Source organism: Thamnophis sirtalis, unplaced genomic scaffold (assembly GCF_051295495.1).
Source record: "Thamnophis sirtalis isolate CommonGarterSnake01/CBP01778 unplaced genomic scaffold, rThaSir2_p1.2 scaffold_2, whole genome shotgun sequence".
Lineage (NCBI taxonomy): Eukaryota > Metazoa > Chordata > Lepidosauria > Squamata > Natricidae > Thamnophis > Thamnophis sirtalis.
Genome location: NW_028261382.1, coordinates 88,196,111 through 88,220,002, shown reverse-complemented (window position 1 = coordinate 88,220,002; position 23,892 = coordinate 88,196,111). Strand labels below are relative to the sequence as shown.

At 43.4% G+C, this 23,892-nt stretch overlaps 1 protein-coding gene across 1 annotated transcript in view; it reads right to left on the bottom strand.

Moving 5' to 3' along the window:
- Positions 1 to 390: 390 nt before the first annotated feature.
- Positions 391 to 23,892, bottom strand: part of DCPS (decapping enzyme, scavenger) — a 60,635-nt gene continuing 37,133 nt past the window's right edge. Inside the window, exons 3-6 of the mRNA XM_087706340.1 lie at positions 17,229 to 17,374; positions 8,900 to 9,013; positions 4,543 to 4,653; positions 391 to 764 (exon numbers count right to left, since the gene is read on the bottom strand). Coding sequence (XP_087562466.1) covers positions 498 to 764; positions 4,543 to 4,653; positions 8,900 to 9,013; positions 17,229 to 17,374 — 638 coding nt within the window. The 3' untranslated portion in view covers positions 391 to 497. The remainder of the gene's footprint in view (positions 765 to 4,542; positions 4,654 to 8,899; positions 9,014 to 17,228; positions 17,375 to 23,892) is intronic.

Genomic DNA, 23,892 nt, shown 5'->3' with positions numbered 1-23,892 from the left:
CACATATAATGTTGCTTGCATCGTTTCCTGCATCTATTTGGAATACAATGTCCATACTTTTGTCACCACCACAGAAGCTGGTGGGGCTGAAGGCAAGTCCATTGAAGGGCACCAACCTGCCATCTGCTGAAATATCTGCAATGTCAAATCCGTGGTCCACATAGCACAAGAACGGGATGCCAGTCGCCTTCCAGATTATGTTGATTTTCAAACTCTATCAACTTTGGCCATTATTTATGCTGGTTTGGGCAAATGGGAACTGACCCAAAAACAGTGGGGCTAGCTAGGGGAAGGAAGATACATCTGGAATTCCTAAACACAGCTATTTGGTGATTTTTTTTTTTTTTATTTAAAAACTTCCAATAGAAAAAAAATACAAATTAAGTCAAACCAAAATACCAACCCAAAATATCTTACAGGCCATATAAAGGTATCCTCATTTCTTGTTTATGTATATATATATTTTCTTCCATTCTTTCTTCAACATCTTCAGATGTTCAGGCTTTACCAGCTTCCTGGAATTTCTCCAGCAGAGGTTCACCTGCTCGGACGGCAAAGGTCAAGGGGCACTTCTGATAATACCGGGAGTCCAGCTCCAGATGATACATCACATCGGAAAGCAGGAGGGCCCGCTCCGCAGAGCACCCCGGGGCATCGTAGCTCAGGGCAGTGAAATGCACGTGAAGGTGGAAATAGGAGGGCTGGTAATGCAAGTAAACCCGCAGCTGGGTCTTTGCAAGGCCAAAGCGCTTTTGTATGGCCTCCTAGAAGAAATAGACAGTAAGTTAATGATCATGCTAAAAATGGACAACTACTTAGCAACCGCTTCGCTTAATGACCGAGTTGCTGGTTCCCAACTGTGGCTGCTAAATGAGGAATACCCGTAAGGCAAAATATAGGGTAAATGATGAAATGTATCGAATGAGGCATGGCAGAAAGAAAGCGGATTTAGTTTAGTTTTGCTTTGTTTTCATTGTCAAAACTCTGGAAAGAGGGACGCGTTGGCTCAGTGGCTAAGACGCTGAGCTTGTCAATCAGAAAGACTGGCAGGTCGGTGGTTTGAAACCCTAGTGCTGCATAATGGAGTGAGCTCCCATTACTTGTCCCAGCTACTGCCAACATAGCCGTTCAAAAGCATGTAAAAAAGACAAGTAGAAAAACAGGGACCACCTTTGGTGGGAAAGTAACTGCGTTCCGTGCGCCTTCAGCGTTTAATCATGCCAGTCACATGACCACGGAGACGTCTTCGGACAGCGCTGGCTCTTCGGCTTTGAAACTGAGATGAGCACTGCCCCCTAGGGTTGGGAACAACTAGCAGATGTGTGTGAGGGGAACCTTTACCTTTACCTTAAACTCTGGAATCTCAAAGGCCAACATATGGTGGAATTTATTTCTGACAGTTAACTGGGATGCTTTAAATGCTTACAATAACCACTAGATAGTTATTTCTATTTCTCTCTATTATTTCAGAAGGAACATGAGTGAGAGAATAATTATGTCTCTTTTGGTTGCCCATCCTGGAAACTGCTTTTCAAACTGGATAATCTTTGGCCTGATGCAACAGCTATTGTCCTGGTAAGCAGAGGGTTTTTTTTAAAAAAAATAACACTGCTACCTGAGCACATCACTGTGTCCAACACTCATCCTGGACTCTGATAAGAATCAGAGTTGCTCTCGTCAAGAAAAGATAATCCCTTGCAGTAGATTTTTCCAGCCTGGTGCATTCTGGGTATGTTGGCCCCAAATTCCTCACCACCACCGGTTGTCAGAAAGAATCTACTCATTGTGAACGGAGAGCTCTTGTTTCTTTCTCAGAACTTCGAACTACTCCTAACTACGTGCAAGCATTGCAGAGGTGGGTTCCTGCCAGTTCGCACCAGTTCGGTAGAACCGGCTCGTCAAATCTACCGAACCGGTTAGAAGAGGTTCCACCAGTGGACCCGGAAAGCAGGCCACACCTACAGAAGAGGTTCCAAACTTTTTTGAAACCCACCACTCTCTCTCTCTCTCTCACACACACACACACACACACAGACTCACACAGAGAGAGAAAGAGAAAGAAAGGAAGAAAGGAAGAAAGAAAAGAAAGAAAAAGTGAGAGAGAGATAAAAGAAAAAAAGGAAAAAGGGACAGAGAGACAAAAGGAAAGAGAGAGAGAGAGAGAGAAAGAAAACACATGGCCGCCAAGCCACTCCCACCAGGTCACGTGGCTGCCAAGCCACTCCCACAAAGGAGGCCACACCCACAGAGTAGGTTCGAAAATTTTTTGAAACCCACCACTCTCTCTCTCTCTCTCTCTCTCTCTCTCACACACACACACACACACACACAGACTCACACAGAGAGAGGAAGAGAAAGAAAGGAAGAAAGAAAGAAAAAGAAAAAAAAGAAAGAAAAAGTGAGAGATGAAAGAAAAAAAAGGAAAAAGGGACAGAGACAAAAGGAAGGAGAGAGAGAGAGAGAGAGAGAGAGAGAAAACACATGGCCGCCAAGCCACTCCCACCAGGTCACATGGCCACCAAGCCACTCCCACAAAGGCGGCCACACCCACAGAGTAGGTTCGAAAAAAATTTGAAACCCACCACTGAAGCATTGTATAGCAATGTCATCGGTTCTCCTTCCACTTCTCAACATTTGAACCCAATTGTATTATTTTTTCCTCCTCCCCTCTCTTCTGGTGCTTGCTCATTTGGCAACTCCCGATCAAATGCACAGGCGGTTAAGTGCTTTGAAAACCTTTAGGCATGGTTTCCGAAGAAGTCCCAAAGAGAACAAGTGGCTTGCTCTCACATCTCCTCCTCAAACCACAACACTACGCTTTTGCAACCTATTGTGGTTACTATGGCAGTTGTACTGAACTGAAGGGTCTACCACGGGTTAAGTGTGCAATAGGACTGTTTCTGCAAAGCAGATCTCTGCACCTCAAGGTTTCTCAAGCATTCTGCCGGCAGCAGGGCTGGCTCTTAAAACAAGCAGGGGCAAAATTGCAGCTGCTTCCCCCAGATTTTTTCCATTTTGGGCCCAGGCTCACCAGGGACGGTGCCATCCCCTTCTGAAAGGACCTCTCTGCAACATCTGGTCCCGAAGAGACACATTTCATTTTGCCACTTCTGCCTGGCATCGGCCAATTCATCCCAAGGGAAAAATAATTGTGCCCAGAAGAAGACGAGGAAGAGGCCAGGGTCAGCGGAGGGAAGAGGGGCAGACAATCAACCAATAAAGGGATTGTTGCTTTATAGCTATAAAGTCTCGAGGTGCCCCATAAGCAACGCGTCGAATAAATTCAACATGAAAACCCCACAATAAATTACATAGACAGCATACATCCTTCTGGCCTACCAGCCGCAGCATCTCCATGCTGCTCTAATAAGAGGCATGTCAGTTGCTGTCACGAAGAACCATTTCCTCAGAATTTCATCGGAAATGACTGAGCACTTAGAGAGAGATAGGATTTCCCACCCCCCACCCCACCCCACCCCACCCACCCTGGAATTTCCCTTTCAGGAACCCAGACTGCGCGCCAACAGGAAGCTAACTCATCTCTACCCAAAAAGGGGAGGATTGACCACTGTTTAAGTAAACATGTAGGTAGGGGGGTCAAACAATTCGTGGTTTTTATTTAAAAAAAGAACCAAAGAAAAAGGAACTCATTTTGAAAGCAAGGTTTATAACAGGGTAAATCACCTGAGGGTGAAGAAAATAAGTTACACCGCTAATAATCATCGCTGTCTTTGTGATTAAAAACGTTTCCCAAGTTAGACTGACATTTAAAAATAAATCTGAAGCAGCAGTCTGTGTTTTGCTTAGTTTTTACAGATTAATGCTCTTGCGGATTAAGAAATAAGAGCTAGAAAGTTCTAAGTATGTTTTTTTTTCTAGAAATGTGGGAAAAAATAGTGGGCAAATATAAAAGGGCCTTTCCTCCCCCCTCTCATTTATTTTCTCTCAAAGACCCTGCAATGGAATTAAAAACTGTGAATTATTCCCTCATTAATTCGCAACCTTCGATATCTGTAGGGAAAATGCTATCTTGATAATCATTGTCAGAGTTTCTCTAATTGTGTGGATGCAGCCACTGGACACAGTGGATCAGTGGCTAAGATGCTGAGCTTGTCAATCAGAAGGTCGGCAGTTTAGCAGTTTGAATCCCTAGCGGCCCATAACGCAGTGAGCTCCTGTTACTTGTCCCAGCTTCTGCCAACCTAGCAGTTCGAAAGGACGTAAAAAATGCAAGTAGAAAAATAGGAACCACTTTGGTGGGAAGGCAACAGCGTTCCGTGTGCCTTTGGCATTTAGTCATGCCTGCCACATGACCATGGAGACGTCTTCAGACAGCGCTGGCTCTTCAGCTTTGAAACAGAGATGAGCACTGCCCCCTAGAGCCAGAAATGACTGGCACATATGTGCGAAGGGAATCTTTACCTTTGCCTACTGTATGTAAGAGAAGGCTACTAGTTTCAGCAACACAACAAGAATCTGGTATGACCAGGGAACCTGGAATTAGAAGATCCAAAACCTGGATGAGGTGAAAGAGATACCCACCCCTCCTTCTTTCAAGATGTTTCTCAGCAAAGGGAGATGCTCAGCCGTAAGATCTCTCACTGACTTGATTCCCCTGCGGTGGCAGATGGCGATCAGGTATAAATCCTCCAGCTGTAAATACAGAACAGGCTGGTGAAGACAAAGGTACAGTTAAATGCTTTTCACATTTTGCTTTGGTCAGTCCTAAAGCAGCGGCATGAACTTTTGTCGCATAAGGTGATGTCAGGCCCAAAATCAAGCATGACATGTGTTGGTTCTTCCAGGCTGAGCTCTTTAATTGTCTCACACCTAAAGACGAGATCTTGCCAGACTGGAAACTCTATTATCTACACTTATAATATACTCTGGGAACTATTAGGGAGAGGCTGTCTTCACCCTCTTTCTCTTACATACAATATCTGAGTTGCCTCTTACTCCTCTGGGATGCACCCCCTCCCTCCTGAGGAGACACCTCCTCACAACAATCCATGACAGGCAGCCCTTTCTCCATCACCCCTATCCATCTCCAAGATACTTTTAAAGGATGATCATGACAAAACAGAGGTTGGCATTACATTTACAGGGTTACATTTCCCCTTGTTGAAAGATTGCATAAACTTAACACAAAAATAGAGTACATCTCATCATTGCAGAGATAATAGTCCAGGGCTGTAAACAAGCAATTTCAAGCAGCCAACTTAGTATTGCCTAGATGATAGACAGATAGATAGATAGATAGATAGATAGATAGATAGATAGGTAGGTAGGTAGGTAGGTAGGTAGGTAGGTAGGTAGGTAGGTAGGTAGGTAGATAGATAGATAGATAGATAGATAGATAGATAGATAGATAGATAGATAGATAGATAGATAGATATGGATGGATGGATGGAGATAGACAGACAAACAAAAGAGAGAGGGGGGGATGATAGATATTTAGATAGCTAGATAGCTGATAGATGGATGGATGGATGGATGGATAGATTGATAGACAAACAAAAGAGAGAGGGTGATAGATAGCTAGATAGCTGATAGATAGGGTGGGTGGGTGGTGGGTGGGTGGATGGATGGATAGATAGATAGATAGATAGATAGATAGATAGATAGATAGATAGATAGATAGATAGACAAACAAAAGAGAGAGGGTGATAGATAGCTAGATAGCTAGATAGCTGATAGATAGGGTGGGTGGGTGGGTGGGTGGATGGATGGATGGATGGATAAATAGATAGATAGATAGATAGATAGATAGATAGATAGATAGATAGATAGATAGATAGATAGATAGACAGACAGACAGACAGACAGACAGACAGACAGACAGACAAACAAACAAAAGAGAGAGGATGATAGATAGCTAGATAGCTAGATAGCTGATAGATGGATGTATGGATGTATGGATAGATATATGGATAGATGGATGGATGGATGGATGGATGGATGGATGGATGGATGGATAGATAGATAGACAGACAGACAGACAAAAGAGAGAGAGAGGATGATAGATATCTAGATAGCTAGATAGCTGATAGATGGATGGCTGGATGGATGGATAGACATATAGATAGAGATTCATTCCTCCATACTACCAGCCAAGTGGGCTCAGAGTAACTTATAGTGGTTTAAACCACAATGTCCAATCGCATATTTCAAATGACTGATAAAGGAGTAAAAACAAAACTCCACCCCAACATTTTGCATAAAACCCCCAGTCAACAACAGCTGTGTTCATCAACGACCAACAGCTACCCAACCACAGAAGTGGACCACCTGCTCTTCAAGGGGAAATGTGCTCTTCCATACTAGGAGCTTGCTGAAAAGGCCTTGAGTAATTCAAACCGGCTCTACCACAAGCAGCACACAATTTTGGCTTTTGGTACTGGGTCATTCAGGATCTAAATTATTCTGGACTTTGAAAGAATTCAAAGCATTTTAGACCATATCCAGAAGCAGTTTACACAGCAGATGATCAGTTTTTGGATTTAAAACCATTGAAACTGAGCTGGGTTTGTATAAACCTTCTGAAAAAAATGATTTACAGATTATTAGATGGAAGGAAATCCTAGCTTGCAAGAAGTGGTACGTGTAAGAGTAAAGAAGCAATAAAAATACAATTAAAAGTGAGGAATAAATAAAGTTAAAATGCTGGAAATAAATTCAGTGATGAATGTAAACAGATTGTAAACATTACAAACTTTACACATATCAATTTCTGATATACTGAAAGAGGTCACTGAATTGTATCTCAAATATTTTTATCTACTGTGGAGTCTGCGAGGAAGCTAACCAAGCCAATTAAAACATCCTGAAATGCACATTAAAAATAGTAACATCATCAAACCCAAGAGACAATGAAAGGTGTAATAGTTGATCAAAGTCCTCCTTTACATGACTAGATTTTTAAAGCAGGATGTTGTTTTTCAAGATCATGACACTCCTCTCTGTTCCTGGTAACTTGAGTGCACCAAATTTAAACTGGGTTTTTTTCCCCCCATAAATGGTCACTTTTTAACCTCATGACCACAATACAGGAAATCGCAAGAACAAAGGGGTTGCCTTGTTGGTTCCAGAAACAGAAAATATTTCTATTTCATGTGGCACATTGTGTGGATCTTGGTGTGTAATTGACAACACAACCCCATTGTATTCAGTTCACTAGAGTAAGGATTTGGTGTCTTGCAACTTTAAAATTTGAGTTTACTCCTCATTCCCTTTGCATTTGTCCATTATCTTCTGCCAACAGCTATGGAGATGCTATGCTGGTGTGATCCGGCAGGGAAAACATTGAAACAAAGAATTAATTGTAAGATCACAAGCGTTATGGTGGAAAAGCACAATTATTTCATACAAGTTCTACATGCCTAAGGCAACTTGGTAGATAGATAAAGCAGTTTCATTGCACCGATTTTGAACTCTGATCTTGTAAATGGGAACTCTGAAAAAGAACATTTATCTATAGATGGCTGAGCTACATTTTTTTTTAATTTCTGTTCAGAACAGGAAGCTCTATAAAAAGCCTGAAATTGATGCATATTCCAAATGAAGATGAGTTAAAATCTCATGACTTTACAAAGCAGAAAATGCCTTCCGAAGAAAAAAAGTATTAAAAAAACCTCACAGCCTTACTTATTAAAATTAGTTCTTTAAAAAGAAAACAGAAGGGTAACCAAAACCATATGTGGCTAAAAGTATACCATCACTCTTTCAGTTCAGTAAGTGACACATAAATCATGGTTTGTTTAACTAAGGTTTCAATAAGCCACAGATGATTCAGTTAACACAACCCAGTACAGTAACAGAGTTCAGAGCCAGAGTTCACAAATGGGTAAACACAACAAAAGGAAGTAAAAAAAAACAACCTTACATTATAACAATAAACCCATATATGGAATTCTCAGAATTCTCTGGAACTGGGCAGTATATAAATTTTAAAACAAATAAGTGTAAGGAAATAGCTCTCATATCCCAAAGGATCTATATTTGGGAAGCAACATAAAAAGATTGATTTTTTTCCCCCAACAACAAAAAGTCACATTCTAAAAATATATGGCCTTTGCTAACTTCACCGTCAAAAAATGTAAAGCAAAAAAGCTTGGTTACAATGAATTCTTTTTCATAAATTACTTTTTCAACTAACTGGTGTTTCCGAACATGGCAAAGATTTTTAAGGCATCTGTTCCTTCCTATGAAATCTTAAGGCGAGGGAACCAGTTGCTAGGGGAACAAGATATATATTTGCTGAATTAAACAGAGTGGCCTGAAGGTCAAATAAAAAAAAGTTTTTACAAACCCAAATCACCAAGGGAGACTGGTGCAAGATAAGTAAAAAAAAGGAACATTGCATTCATTACAGAATGCTAAGAATTTCAAGCATCTAATTTTAGCCATTGTATTGGTTTTCACCACAGGGTCCCTTAAAGCAGGACTGATAACTTACTTTCAAGAAATCCTTAACAACTCTTCAGTTCTATTTCATGTTAGTTACATGTATTAATCTAGAAGTGTCAACATCCTGTGTGCTGGGCCATGTCTGGCATTATATTGTATGTTCAGAAGCATTTCAGAGACTCTTCAAGTGCATCGACACATCTTCGGATCCACAGAGGTTTTTGTAGAGAAAGTACTCGGTTTGCCACATTCTTCTAAACCAGTTGCGCCTCCTCCAACAAACCAGGTTTAAAGAAATTGCGGTGTTGATACAACCCGTGACCCAACCAAGGGGACTTTCCTTTTATCAAGCAGCAAAAGAGGATGTGAGGGGGCTGAAACTTTTCTGAGGTTGTAACAGGAAAAGCAACTCAATTCTCCAAGAATCTGTTTTACTTGCAAAATTGCAATGCCTCCTTCAAAGAGGGTTTTTCTTTTCTTTTTTTTACCTGACCTGTTTTTGATTCCATTTAAAATCTGGAATGAGAACAAAACCGTCGATGGGATCTGGATTTTCATAGACAATCCGATCAGCTTCAGCCTTCTTCTCCAGGATGTTGTACACCCACTGGAAAAGATAAAATGCATTTGTTTATTTATTAAATGTATATGCTGCCCATCTCACTCGCAAGTGACAGATTAATTGCTTAACATCAGATTGACCTCTTGGTGATTCATTCTGACTAGGTGGCTCAGTGGCTAAGACACTGAGCTTGTCGATCAGGAAGGTTGGCAGTTCGAATCCCTAGTACAGGTCTCTTACGTGAGCAGGGGGTTTGGACTAGATGACCTCCAAGGTCCCTTCCAACACTGTTACTGTTGCAATGCATATTCTCCAAGCCAGGCTTTTGTTTTAATTTGTTCTTTGCTCACAGAAATTTCATTTCAGGTTCTGAAATACAAAATGTCACTTGAATTCCCCAAAGAACAACAACATTAGTTTCCCAGCTAATGCAAGCTACAGTTCATAGACCTGAAAACAATCGAATATTGTGTGTCAGAACTGAGGTCAATCTTGGAGGGGGAACTAGAATTATTTTCATCTTCATTCCCACCGCATTCCTAGCCAGATGATTGAAGAAATGGGTTTTCCTTTTTTCCCCCCTCCAAAGTGAATCACACCCTGTCACTTCTGAAAGCAAAACACTCGATTTAATCAACGCTTAGAACACATAAAGTGGCAGCACTTAAAAGGGACACTGGCACAACCTCCCACATAAAAAGGACGGTGGATTTGCCATGAAACCAACTGGCAGTGAAGTAAAACTACTTTAATATAGTTTGGGGAAGTAGGAAAAGGAAAAGAAATAATGCACAAAATGATACAACTTTCAAATTTCTTTAGGCATGGATCAGCCCCTTATTTTGCTTTCTTATTTTATTTTATTTTTACTAATATCTCTACAGAATTCAGTGTAGCGAGGTCATGGCACCCACTGGGGAAACATTAGACCAGGTAGCCCCAAATTAATTCCAGGGTGAATCTAGGGGCACCTTTTAAAAACTATAGGGCTCTCTTGAGCCTTATAAAGTCAGCTTCAAATGGAGTGGCTGATGAGCATCGTAAAATAAATAAATCAGAATAAAAGGAAGTTGCCTGCTGAGGCTCAGCAGGATTCGGGCCCCCTCAGGGGCAGCTTCTGACACGAAGAGCCCTTAGAAGGAAGAGTTTAAAAATTTAGTATACCAGAAACTGCTGTACTTCAACATTTGAAACCATCATTAAGTCTTGCTATTTAACTCCAGGGTGCGTGAGATATTTCTGCGTAAGCTTGCCCACGTGGAACACACCGAGATGTTATGCCAGTCGCATGACTTATAATAGGATGGAAGCATTTTAAGCACGATAGGAGATCCGGTGTTCGACAGACTGAGGTGGCTTTGCACAATAACTATCCTCTCACAAAATCAAATGTCGGTTGGACTGCATCACAACCAGGGACTTGATTTGGCTGGAGGCATTATTATTTTGTTTTATTTCATTTTATTCTATATCTATATTTTTAAAAGAAGAAATCACGGCACGTTTGAAGCACGCAAAGCAAATTGTGCTGCCAGACGCAAGAAAGAGAAAGGCCAGATGTTTGCAGCTGTAAATAATTGCAAACATATCACAACGACACCATTTGACTGTGCAAAAATACCAAATAGGGTTGCACTCTGTGAACCTCTGCTAAAGCCCTGCTGTTGTGTTCCAATTCTCACACTTCAAATGAAATGAAAGTCTATATCTTTTTTTCTTTCTTTCAAGGAGTGGATTGCCTAAAAAAGAATTCCGTGCAGCTTGAAAGAAAGAAAAAACTCAGACGGTGAGCCAACAGAAAAGGCACTATGCTATTCCTCTCATCTGCCTTATTTCAAGTTATATACAAACCATTAATCATCGTTTCAAACAAAGTCAAAACAGTCCAACCAGAAACACGGGATGCTTAAGCTTTGTAATGTAATAAGCCTACAGCTACCATTATTTAGGCTCCCAAAAGGTAAATGACCATCCTCACTGGAGACGGAAATCAATTTACCTTTGCTACAGGTTCGCAAATGTGAGCGCATGCGCCACCTCTGCGCATGGGTTCCACCACAAATGCGCGCACAACAAAAGTGCGCCTGACTAAACCGTGGTGACTAAAGCGTGGTGACAAAACCGCGCGACAAATGAGCGACTAATTAGCCCTAAAGCGCGCCGACCAAATCGCGCTGTAACGGAACCCTAAACCTAACCCTAAACCTAACCCTAAACCTAACCCTAAACCTTACCTTAAATTAAATTGCGCTTCTGTCGGCGCGCTGTTGTCGGTGCGCTGTTGTCGGTGCGCTTTTGACATCGCGGTTTTAGCACCGCGGTGTTGTCGGCGCGCTTATGACGTTCGCGCTTTTGTCGGGTCACGCTGCGCATGCACAGAACCTTCCGCGCATGCGCAGAGTGTCAAATATGGGACATGATGACCTCCGGGTGGGCGGGCAGAGCCTCCCGCTGCCGGCGCTAACTGAATAGAACCAGTCAAATTTCACCCCTGATCCTCACCAATACTGAGAGGGGCAAGCCACCAGAATAGAAACTGAGAGCAAACAGCACTTCTTACTAGCACTGATAATGTTATCTAGTTTGGGTACTGCATCTGTGTGCGGTTTGCCAACTGCACAGTGGCAGATAGGACAGGGCTCCACAGGGTCAACGTCACTGCCCAGAGGATCATGGGTTGCCCTCCCCCCTCTTTGGAAGAGCTTTATAGCTCCCGCTGCCTTAAGAAAGTTCAAAACGTTCTTCAAGATCCATCTCATCCTGGGCACTCCCTTTTTTTTGAACTATTACCATCTGGCAGCCGGTACAGGACAATAAAAATAAGGCCAAATAGTCTGAAATGCAGCTTCTATCCCAGGGCAGTAGCTGTATTGAATACTACTGTATAGTGCAGTATTAATACAATACCGGGTTTTCAATTTCAATTATATAGCATGTGGAGGATGTGTGTTTTTGTTTGTGTTTCTTTTTTTATAGTTATAATGTACACTGAAGATGGCTTTTAATTTTGTTCTGGGATGTGCAATGACAATAAAGTAAAGTAAAGAAAACAAGGAAGCTCAGAGAATACCAAGGATGCCACAATCCTTCTCCTTCTTCTCCTCCTTTCCCTCCCCCTCTCCCTCCCCCTCCTTCTCCCCTGCACAATCCCTATTCCCTTCTAGCACTAATGATGTTATCTGGTTTGGGTAATGAAATGGCTGCAAGAAAGCAAGAAAGCTCAGAGAGCACCAGGGACCCCCTTCGTGTCAATGGAGTGCAGGGGTGGGCTGCTAATCCCGTTCCAACCAGTTCGGTTGGAACGGGGCCGGCGGCGTCCTCGTGCACGTGCGCAGTTCACGCATGTGTCTTAGTGCCTGCGCGAGTTCCAGCTGCTTGCGGAGAATCGCGCAGGCGCTGTATGTGCCATGCGCCTGCGTGGAAGCACAGAAGCCTTCAAAGACCGGTAAGGAGCGCAGGCGGGCGGGTGGGCCCTTTGCCGTTCCCGGAAGTTACTTACTTCCGGGTTCACCGACCAACCGGTTCGCGGGGACCACCGCGAACCGGTTGAAACCCATCCCTGACGGAGTGGGAGAACTTGCCAATAGCCAACTCGCTGTGGTCAACTCGCCACGATCAATTCGTCACAGCCAACCAACTGCAACTAACTCACCAGAGCCAACTCGCCGCAGGCCAATTTGCCACGCCCTACTCGACCCGGCGCAACTCGCCGTGGGATAATTAAACAATTCAGTTTCGTTATTTAAAATAAATTTAAAAATATTTTGATTTTTGTCCTTCACATTTTAGCTGGTCCCTTCTTTTGCATCCCTTCTTTAATGATTCTATTCCACCATTTCTTTTGATATTAGTGCAATTCTAACATCCCGCGGTGAGTTGTCCCGTGGCGATTTGGCCGTGGTGGGTTGGCCAGGTGGCTGCAGCGAACCTGAGCTACAAATATTCTCCTTCATCTAAATGTCCGCCAATTTTTAATTGCTCGACTGTCATCTGCCGGTAATCTGGGTTTTTACATCCCAGAGAAGGGACAAGAGTAGCAACTGCAGATAATTATAATTAGAAATTGTTTAAAGGAAACAGAATTATTTACTCTAACCCTACAACCTAAGGGAGCAGCTAAATCAAATCTCAGGGCATTCTACAGGTCTTTGAAAGCAGACTGTTTTTTAGTCAGGATGACTGCACTGCATCCTTTTTGAAGGAAAACAATCGTCTCCGTAGGAGAAGCCCTGAGTGAAGGCGATAGGCCTTAGATCTCTTGTATCAAGTAACCCATAATTGAATATTGTCTGTATGGCTGAAAAAGCAGATGGTGGCAGAATGCTTCTGAAATAGGCTAAGAAAGAAACCTGCAGGGCTGAAGTTAAAGAAAGCCAGCAGGAGGGGAGGGAAATACAGCAGCAATTGCCAAGCACAATGTGATGCTAGTTAGATAATGTTATTTTTGTCTAGGGCTTGCTAAACAGATCGAGCCCCTATCAATTATCCTGCCACCTAAAATGCCAGGTTCTTCATTGAAACCTCTGGTCCTAGTATTATCTAATTAATTAAACATAATGTCAACGTCCGGTGGTATTTCCAAAACAATCTCTCTCTCTCTCTCACTTTGAGCCATCTCATTCACCCCTGTTGATGCCTTTTTTAAAATCAAAAGAGAGGATAGCAAAGCACTTGCAAGGAGAATAAAAGGCCAGTGATCATTATAATGCTCCCATGTGAAGCCTGTGTAATAATGACCTGCCCAGGTTCATAACGCCATAAACGTAATTACTCCCTAATTGAACATGCAACAAAGCAGATTCCCTACTACACACATCTCTAGTGAAAAAGCCACATTAAATTGGGACGGGGAGGGGGGAGGGAGGGTGAGTTTCATCTCCGTAGCTCTAGAGGACCAAATGACCCCAGCTGTCCCCATAAAGCACAAAAGGGAATGTCATTTTTTTTAAGGTCCTTAAAAAGGTAAAGGTTACCTTCGCACATCTGTGCTAGTCATCCCTGACTCCAGGGGGTGGTGCTCATCTCGGCTTCAAAGCCAAAGAGCCAGCGCTGTCCGAAGATGTCTCCATGGTTATGTGGCTGGCATGACTAAATGGCGAAGGCACACAGAATGCTGTTACCTTCCTACCAAAAGTGGTCCCTATTTTTCTACTTGCACTTTTACATGCTTTTGAAATGCTAGGTTGGCAGAAGCTGGGACAAGTAACGGGAGCTCTCTCCGTTATGCTGCGCTGGGGATTCGAACCGCCGAACTGCTGACCTTACTGATCGACAAGCTCCGCGTCCTAGCCACTGCATCCCTTAATGTCCTTAGTCCTCTTCCAATTTCAAAACATTGTTAAAGATCCATTTCATCCTGAGCACCCCCTTTTTTCCCCCAAATATTACCATCTGGCAGACGGTACAGGATAATAAAAACAAGGAAAAATAGACTGAAAAACAGCTTCTATCCCAGAGCAGTAACTATATTGAATTCTTTGGTATAGTGCAATATCAATGCACTCTAGATGGGGCAGCCCTTGAAGAGCATTCGGAGACTTCAGTTTATCCAGAATGCAGCCGCGCGAGCGATTGTGGGTGCACCTCGGTACACACACGTTATACCTATCCTCCGCGAGCTGCACTGGCTGCCTGTTGGACTCCGGATGCGCTTCAAGGTGCTAGTTGTTACTTTTAAAGCCCTTCATGGTATTGGACCTGGGTACTTGAGAGACCACCTCCTGCCAATTACCTCCCTACGATCAATTAGATCCCACAGATTAGGCCTCCTCCGAATACCATCAGCTAGCCAATGTCATGTCGACTGTCGACCCCTCGGGGGAGGGCCTTCTCTGTGGCTGCTCTGGGCCTCTGGAACGATCTCCCTGTGGAGATTCGGACCCTCACCACCCTCCAGGCTTTCCCCAAACCGTCAAGACCTGGCTGTTCTGGCAGGCCTGAGGCTGATGAGATCCCAGCCCCACTTGAATTGTTGTGATTGTTGCATTGCTTTTAATCTGTTTTTTGTATTTTGTCTTTGTCTTTGTTTTTTGTATCTCCCCCTTCCCCACTTGTTTGTTAGCCGCCCTGAGTCCCTCGGGAATAGGGCGCCATACAAGTATAATAAACGTACAACATACAAACATACAATGCAATATCAGTGGTTTTCAATTCAATTGTACAGGATGTGAAGGATGTGTGTTTGTGTTTTATTTTTGTACTTATAATGTACACTGCAGATGGCATTTAATTTCGTTGTACAAAGCAATGACAATAAAGTAAACAAAATAAACTCCAGAATAACAATGCTTTTTTTTCATATCTGACAGTGAATTTAATTAAACCAAACAGTGCTGCTTCTGTAACATTGCACTCTAAGCATGTGTAAGGTGAGATCCAGCTCTTGTTACTCCTATTTCCCCTTGCAATTTCTATTTCTTTGGTCCCTACTGTGTTTCCCTGAAAATACGACATGTCCTGATAATAAGGTCATACCACATTTTTCTGGTGGGCAAAAATATAAGCCCTCCCCTGCAAATAAGCCCCCTGGACAACCCTCCACCTCCGGCCAGGCAGAACGCCGCTCACCAACCTAGCGGTATCCCGAAGGTGCCAAGGCATGGGAACCGGGGGGGGGGGAGGGAGGCAAAGGTGATCGCGTTGCTTGGCGCTTTCGGAATACCGCTAGGTTGGTGAGCGGCTGTGTGCCCAGCTGAAGAGGGGGGTTGCCGGGCGGCTGCTCTCTTGCGAGCGGGCTCCCAAAGAGCCGGCCACCGCCCCATGGGTGAATGGCTGTGTTGCACTGTCGCAGCAGCGCAACACAGCAGCCATGAAGCGACCACGCTCACAAGCAGCCACCCAGCAAACCCCTTTCCAGCTGGGCACAGCGCCATTCATTGACCTGGAGGTATCACCAAGCCGCGTGAGCGCCTGTTCGCCGCCACCTGGCTTCCGTGGCTTGGCGATACCCCTAGGTCAGTGAATGGTGCTGTGCCCAGCTGGAAAGGGGGTTTGTCAGGTGGCTGCTCATGAGTGTGGTCGCTTCATGGCTGCTGTGTTGCGTTGCTGCGACAGTGCAACACAGCCATTTGCCCATGAGGCTGTGCCCGGTTCTTTGGGAGCCCGCTTGCAAGAGAGCAGCCGCCCGTCAACCCCACAACAATAAACCCTCCCTTCATAATAAGGCCTAAGCCATATTTTGTGAGTAAAAAGAAAATAAGATCCTTATTGTCTTATTTTGGGGGAAACACGGTATTACTTCCTCAACGTTCTGCTGTTGAGTGGCATGCCAGGAACCACACCTTACAAAATACCCAAGGAGCCAGAACAACAGGCCAAATCAGGACAAAAATTACCGTAAGCCACAGGAAATTTGAAAGAACAATCATGTTACTCCCAGTATAATGTTAACATTGTTCTCTTGGATGGCATTAAGCATTTACAAGTCAATACATCTTCCGGAATGGCTTTACTTGCACGCAGCTTGAGGGCCTCAGCTCATACATGACTGTTCCAGGAATGAAAATTAGTTTTTGGGCTGGAAAACCAGCCTGGTGTTGTCAAAATAAACACGGAAACCCGTCACCCAACTATTTCTCATTCAATATCTGCCAGTGATGTCATAGCTAGTAGAGAGGCCACAGAGGTGACATCCTGGGAAAAAGGCCAAGCTCTCCTGCATATTGAATGCTGCAAGAAGCAGAATGAAATTACATCCAAGGGGAAGAACGCCACGAAAAAGCCAAACCATTTGCTAAACCTTGTTTGGTACGAACAATTATTCCTTTGAATCACAAAGCCGTTCGGAGAAGACAAAATCGGGAAAGGAAAGGGCTATCCGTTGCCATCAGCTAAAGTTCCTTTTATCTTTCAAAAAAAATAAATAAATTATGCCGTTCAAAGATGTCTGCCGCCTCCCTCCCGAGTTGGGATTCCAGTTTCAGATTCCTGAATAACAGTTACCCAATTATCTGAGTAAAGAATTGTTTCTGAAATTGTCCTGAGATACAGGTGGAACTTAACAGGACTGGGCAGCCAAAATCAGCATGGCGAGTAACTGACAGCAAAGAAAAGCAGAAAAGCGTCTCTCTTTATCTACTCTTCAGCAATTATCTGGATTTCTGCGGTTCAAATCAGAGAACTTTAGGTACTGGGGGCAACGTTTAGGAGGGGAGAATCCTTAGCGCCCCTCAAGGCTTTGGGGTACACCCGGATTGCCACTTTGGACCGAAGCCATGTTCTTTTTCGACAGCACATTCGTAACAAGGCATGACGTTTGTACCTGAATGCTGATGCTCTGTGATTCGATAAAAGGCAGAGTGATGGTCTTATAATCCTCTCCCGTCTCCCGGATGAGATACACGGACCGAGACAAGTATTTTTGAAGATGTTTTTCGGTTGCTGGGTACACCACCGTAGTTTTAATCTCTGGAAATGTAAAGCAGAATGTCGTTATCAGAGAAAATGGGAGCCTATAAACTGATCCTTTCTGGGTCTTTTGATGATTTCCAGGAACGGCTCACGATAGGCACAGAAGGTTCATTGCATATTTTATGTGAACACTTAAACTTGCTTCTCATCAGGTTTCATGCTCACAAAGGACTCAACAAGTAATTAAGCAGATAAGCAGTAAAAAGCCCCCTGTCATTCCCCCCCCCCCAAAAAAAAACCCTACAATCTTCCCATCTATACGAACGAACAAAAATATTTTTCGGATGGAATAACTGGGTAATACAGATTGTCCCCAACCTAAAACTGAGCTCAAAATTTCCATTGCTTAAGCCAGGGAGTTATTTAAGGGAGGTTTCATTTTACAACCTTTTTTGCCACAGTTGTTAAGTGAACCACCACAGTTATGTGAATCAAGTGGTTGTTAAGCAAAACTGGCTTCCCCATTGACTTTGCTGGAAGCCAGCTGGGAAGATCACGTGACTCCAGGACATTGCAAAGTACATGTCAGCTGCCACGGGCCTGAATTTTGAGCACCTGACCAGGGGGATGCTGAAACGGTCGTAAGTGTGAAAGCCGGTGGCAAGTTACTTCTTTCAATGCAGTGACTTTGAACAGTCACTAAACGAATGGCTCTAAGTCAAGAACTACCTGTATTGTTTCAACTTTGGTCAACAGCCCAGCAGAGAAATGATAGAAAAGTCCAAGGCATTTTACAATACAATAGCAGAGTTGGAAGGGACCTTGGAGGTCTTCTAGTCCAACCCCCTGCTTAGGCAGGAAACCCTATACTGTTTCAGACAGATGGCTATCCAACATCTTCTTAAAGACTTTCAGTGTTGGGGCATTCACAACTTCTGGAGGCAACTTCTGTTCCACTGATTAATTGTTCTCACTGTCAGGAAATTTCTCCTCAGATCTAAGTTGCCTTACCTCTCCCCTACTCCTACTCCGACTCTCCCTCTTCCCCTTCCTACCCTCTCTCCTCCTCTTTCTCTCCCTTCCACGCTCTTCTCCTTGCCTCTTTCTTCCTTCCCTCCTCTTCCTCTCCTCCTCTCTTCCCCTCTTCCTTTCTTTTTCTGTTGTTATGCGTGTCTCTTTCAAATCTCAATTTACTGTATTTTTTGGACTATAAGATGCACTGGAGTATAAGACGCACCATGATTTTGAAGAGGTAAATTGAAAAAAAGGTTTTTGCACTCTGCAGGCCTCCCAAACCTTCTGCATGCCTCGTTTTTGAAAAAAAAAAGGGGGGGGATGCACAGCTTTGGGAGGCTTGTAGAGTGCTCCTGGGGGGGGGGGAATGAGCCCCAAAGGCACATTTTTTGCTCATTTTTGCCCTCTCCAGCCCCCAGGAGCACTTTGCAAGCCTCCCAAACCCTCTGCCTGTCCATTTTGCAAAGGGGGCGAGGTTTCGGTAGGCCAAAAATGCTGTATTCAGTGTATAAGACGCACCCAAATTTTCACCCACTTTTTTTTTGGGGGGGGGAAGGTGCATTATACACTCTGAAAAATATGGTATGTTTCCTTGGGATGACATTTCCACAAAGTTTAGTACCATTTCTTATTCCCTTTCCTTCGTTAATCTATCCTAACTATGTTTTTTCCCTTTATATCCCACTCTTGAATATATACTTGTACTTTCTTTTCTGTTTCCCCCCCAGAAAGTCCAAGGCATTGGGGGGGGGTGTCCCTCTTTTTATGTATACACAAATACTTATACATGTTAAACAGTAATTAGGAAAGCACAAATGCCAGCAGTGAAGTCAGCGGTGGGGGCGATGGGAGGGGGGGCATAATGGATCTGGTGGAAAAGCAGGTGGGAAGCCAGCAAAGGACTGTAAAAATACGATATCCCAAAGAAAGTTTTCTCTCTCCCAGAGGCCAAAGAACACCAGCCTTTCAAAACAATTTTTTTGCAAATGGCTCTAAGAAAAATATGGGAAGGGTGCAACCCCATTGCCTTATTTAACTGTTTATTTTTCAGGGGCAATTACCAAAGCAGAACAATTACCAATGCCTTCCAAGAACTAAGCTCTCAAGTATGAGCCAGGACTTTAAACAAAAACTATCCATAGGATGCCAAGCAGAGTCCCCGATGGCCTCGGAGATCAATATATGTAGCAGGTGTCCAAGCTGGATTTACAAAACCTTCGTTCTTTTGTTTTGTTTCTGCTGGACTCTGTTCCTGCGATGAAGTTTTCTTGGTGGAGGCCCAAAACCAGCACTGCCGAAGCAAACAGCTTGTTGTAATGGAGAGGAGATTAACTATAACAGCAGACTGGCTTGGAGCTCTCCTTTCTCCAGGAAAGAGGAAATTGGGGCCCTTTTGCAAAGCAAAGTTAAAATAAGATAATTGGTGATGACCCTTGGAATGCGTTTCACAGATGGATGGGACACACACTAAATCAACTCTGCCGTCAAGAAAAGAAACACAGATTTGCCTACATTATCCAGGAACTCCCCAATGAATCCGCTCTTGCTGTAATTTTATTACTTTACAGCTTTTCTAAGAAGCTTCCACTCTTGTTTTTCTAATGATCGAGATTTCTTTCTTTCTCTTTCTTTCTTTCTTTCTTTCTTTCTTTCTTTCTTTCTTTCTTTCTTTCTTTCTTTCTTTCTTCTTTCCTTTCCTTTCCTTCTTTCCTTTCCTTTCCTTTCCTTCCCTTCCCTTCCCTTCCCTTCCCTTCCCTTCCCTTTCCTTTCCTTCTAAGTTAGGGCCAAGCATGGAATGAGACTGAGCACCACTGGCTAATTAAAGCCATTTGCCCTTGGAGGCATTTCCTCCAACAAACCAAATATGCATTGCTGTATGTAAACATGCTGATCCCTACTCGAGAGATGCAACCCAAAGGAGTAAGGTTGGGTTTTTCACTAGAAACCCATGATGGGGGAGGAAAGGGGGTCGTCACAATGTCAAAAAGATGTCGAGACTCTAGAAAGAATGCAGAGAAGAGGAACAACAATGATTAGGGGACCGGAGGGTAAAAGAACAGTTACTGGAATTGGATATGTGGATTATGACTGTTTAAATAACTATACCCAGATCACACACTGTTTGATAGAAACGGAAAGTAATATAAATAAAACATGAAAAAAATATTTCAAGGGGTTTCAAGAGAGCCAGCAAATAGGTCTGTCATAGGTAGTTCTCAACTTACGACTGGTCACTCAGCAACTATTCAATGTTATGAGAGGCCTCCCTGCGGAGACTTACAACCCAGTTTCAAAGTTTTGACAGCCGCTTCCTTGTGTGACCACCATACATCAGTTGCTTGGTAACCAGTCCACGATTTCAGCCTTTTGCAATGTCCCACGGTCATATGACCAGATTTTACAATGGCTTTACTTCCAGTTTTCGGCAAAACCAGCCAATAGCCAACCATTAACCACAACCACATTCAATTTTACAGCTACAGCATTCACTTAACAATCACTGCCAAAAAGGTCATAACATTAGGTCAGTCACATGGGTGACCTGATTTACAACTCTTATGACTACGATTAACAGGCTCCCTTATGATCATAAACTGAGGACTATCTGTAATGTTGTTTTTCACTTCACCTTAAAAAAAACTAAAGATTCCCAGGCCATCTTCCGTACCCGGATTCTTCAGTAGTTAAGCTTTCAACTAAGATTGCAAAGTTTTCACGTTTTAAAATTTTGCCCTCATCGATGGAGACGAGGCTCTCAAGCTTCGGTCACCAAAACTACAATATTCAGAATCCTTACTTGCTTATTTTTACTCTCAACTTTACACACAATATATACCTTTTATGAAGCTCTTTTTACTTCTGATGCAATTCGGATTCACCACCTACCTCTCCCTCTGCAGTTTGCTCTGAAGGTTCCCCACCCACCCACTGCAAAATAACTTGCTTTTTCATTTAATGGACTTCGGAAGGTTGCCTTGTGCTTAATGAAACACAGCTAATATTCCCAGCTCACAAACTACCAGGCTTACTCCAGTCAATCCCTACATAAATCACTGGATGTCTTAACTTCCACAGCTGTGTGCTATTAGAATCAGATGGAGACTGAAACCACAATTGCACATCTAAGAGAAAAGTTCTGCTGAGTGTGGGGGAAAAAAGGGGGATGCAAGGAAGTCAAGCTGTTCCTTGACATACAATTGTGCTCACACAGCGTGCAAAGGCATGGTTCACCATGGTTTATACTTCCAAGCAAAGCTGGCTTGCTACACTAAATATAAGCCACACATTGGCTGGATTTAGCCAATGCCCTAAGCCACAAGCACAAAAATCACATTGTTGTTGTTAATTGCAAAGTTGTGTCCAACCCATCACGACCCCATGGACAACATTCCTCCAGGCCTTCCTGTCTTCTACCATCCCCCGGAGTCCATTTAAGCTCACGCCGACAGCTTTGGTGACTCCATCCAGCCATCTCATTCTCTGTCATCCCCTTCTTCTTTTGCCCTCCATCGTTCCAAACATTAGGTTCTTCTCCAGTGAGTCCTTCCTTCTCATTACGTGGCCAAAGTATTTAAGTTTCATCTTCAGATTCTGGCCTTCTAAAGAGCAATCAGGGTTGATCTCCTCTAGGACTAACCAGTTTGATCGACTTGCAGTCCAACGGACTAGCAGGAGTTTTCTCCAGCACCAGAGTTCAAAGGCCTCCATTCTGTGGCGCTCAGCCTTTCTTATGGTCCAGCTTTCACAGCCATCCATTGCAACTGGGGAAAATCACATTATAGTTTGGCATACCAGATGAATTCAGCCCAATTTGACTTTTTAACAACCTACAAGGAAGGCTACACAAAGCAGGGTGATAGATGTAGTAATTACATTATATGTAGTAATTATATCGCTGGACCTCTCTGGAAGGATACGTTTGCATTCATAGAATGTTAAAGAGATTTCCACGTATTTGATAGTTGTTCAAGATGGGTCTGTACATTTGCTAACCCATGATTTAAGCCACGTTTTGCTGAATAAGCAACCACTGCCAGGCTCAGGATTTTGGTTAAGAACCCAGCCACTATGGTTGATGATTCACATAGCTGGGTATAAATCCAGATATTATGGCTTGTTCAGCAAACCACAGCTGTAGCACAAATCTAGCTTGGAGATTCTATGGAGATTCTCAGTCATCCGGATCATGACTGTCCCCAAAATGCTTTCAACATCTTCAAAAGAAAAACCAGGAAGTCCAGTTGCTTCTTGAAAATGCATTTTGGGACAATGTCTCTTAGCACTATGGATACTGTGTTCAACCAGAGGATTTACTACTCAAGGGATCTTTCCCAGCTCTTCTCCACATCTCTGTCCTAAAGATTTATATTGTTATGGTCAGATTACCGAAGATAAGCAGCGTGGCTAAATCTATCTAGTGAGGTTTAGCAGACGTGAGATTCAAATTGGTATCAAATCAATTGATGTGCATCTCACGAAGAGAAGCAGAAAAAGAGAAGAACCAGGATGTGTCTCCCTTTGACTGTGGTGCAGTCTCATTAAATGAGACTGCACCACAGTCACACAAATTTTGTCTATTAACGAAATATTGCAGGAACCAATCTGGGTGGGTCACTGGGAGCAGAGGTTTTTGTCTTTCCTAGCATTCGGACTAGTGGTGGGATTCATTTTTTTTTAAATTACTGGCTCCGTGGGCGTGGCATGGCTTTGTGGGCGTGGCTTTGTAGGCATGGCAGGGGAAGGATACTGCAAAATCCCCATTCCCTCCTCACCCCACTGGTTCTACTACAAATCCGCGGTAGACTAAAGCGCACTCGACGAAAGCGCGTACGTGACGTCATCACAGCGCGACGAAAACGGCACGCTGTGAGTGGTAAATTTAAAATTAACGCGAAAACCTTACCCTAACCCCCCCAAACCTAACCCTAAACCTAACCCTAAGCCTAACCCTAAGCCTAACCCTTAACCTAACCCTAAACCTAACCCTAAACCTAACCCTTAACCTAACGCTAAACCTAACCCTTAACCTAACGCTAAACCTAACGCTAACCCTTAACCTAACCCTAAACCTAACCCTAACACTTAACGTAACCCTAAACCTAACCCTAACCCTTAACCTAACCCTAACCCTAACCCTTACCTTTATGTGAATCGGCTTGCTTTAATTTTATTTTAATTTTAATTTAATTTATTTTTAATTTTATTTGTTGCGCTGCTGATGATGTCACGTACGCGCTTTGATCGGGCGCGCTTTAGTGGACCGCGGTTTTGACGAGTCACGCACCCCACTAACCTGCTTTCCAGCTCCCTTCTTCTGTTCAGGGCAACAAAAGAAGATCAGCTGGGAGGCAGCAGGGGCATGGCCAGCCTATTTGCCAGTTCTCCAAACTACTCAAAATTTCCACCACCGGTTCTCCAGAACCTATCAGAACTGGCTGAATTCCACCTCTGGTTTGGACTCATGCTAGAACCCATCCTTCAGGCAATTTCTCTCTAGCACAGTGTGCACTGTTCTGTATGTGGTATTTATTTCAACAATGAAATATAAATATACAGGAAGT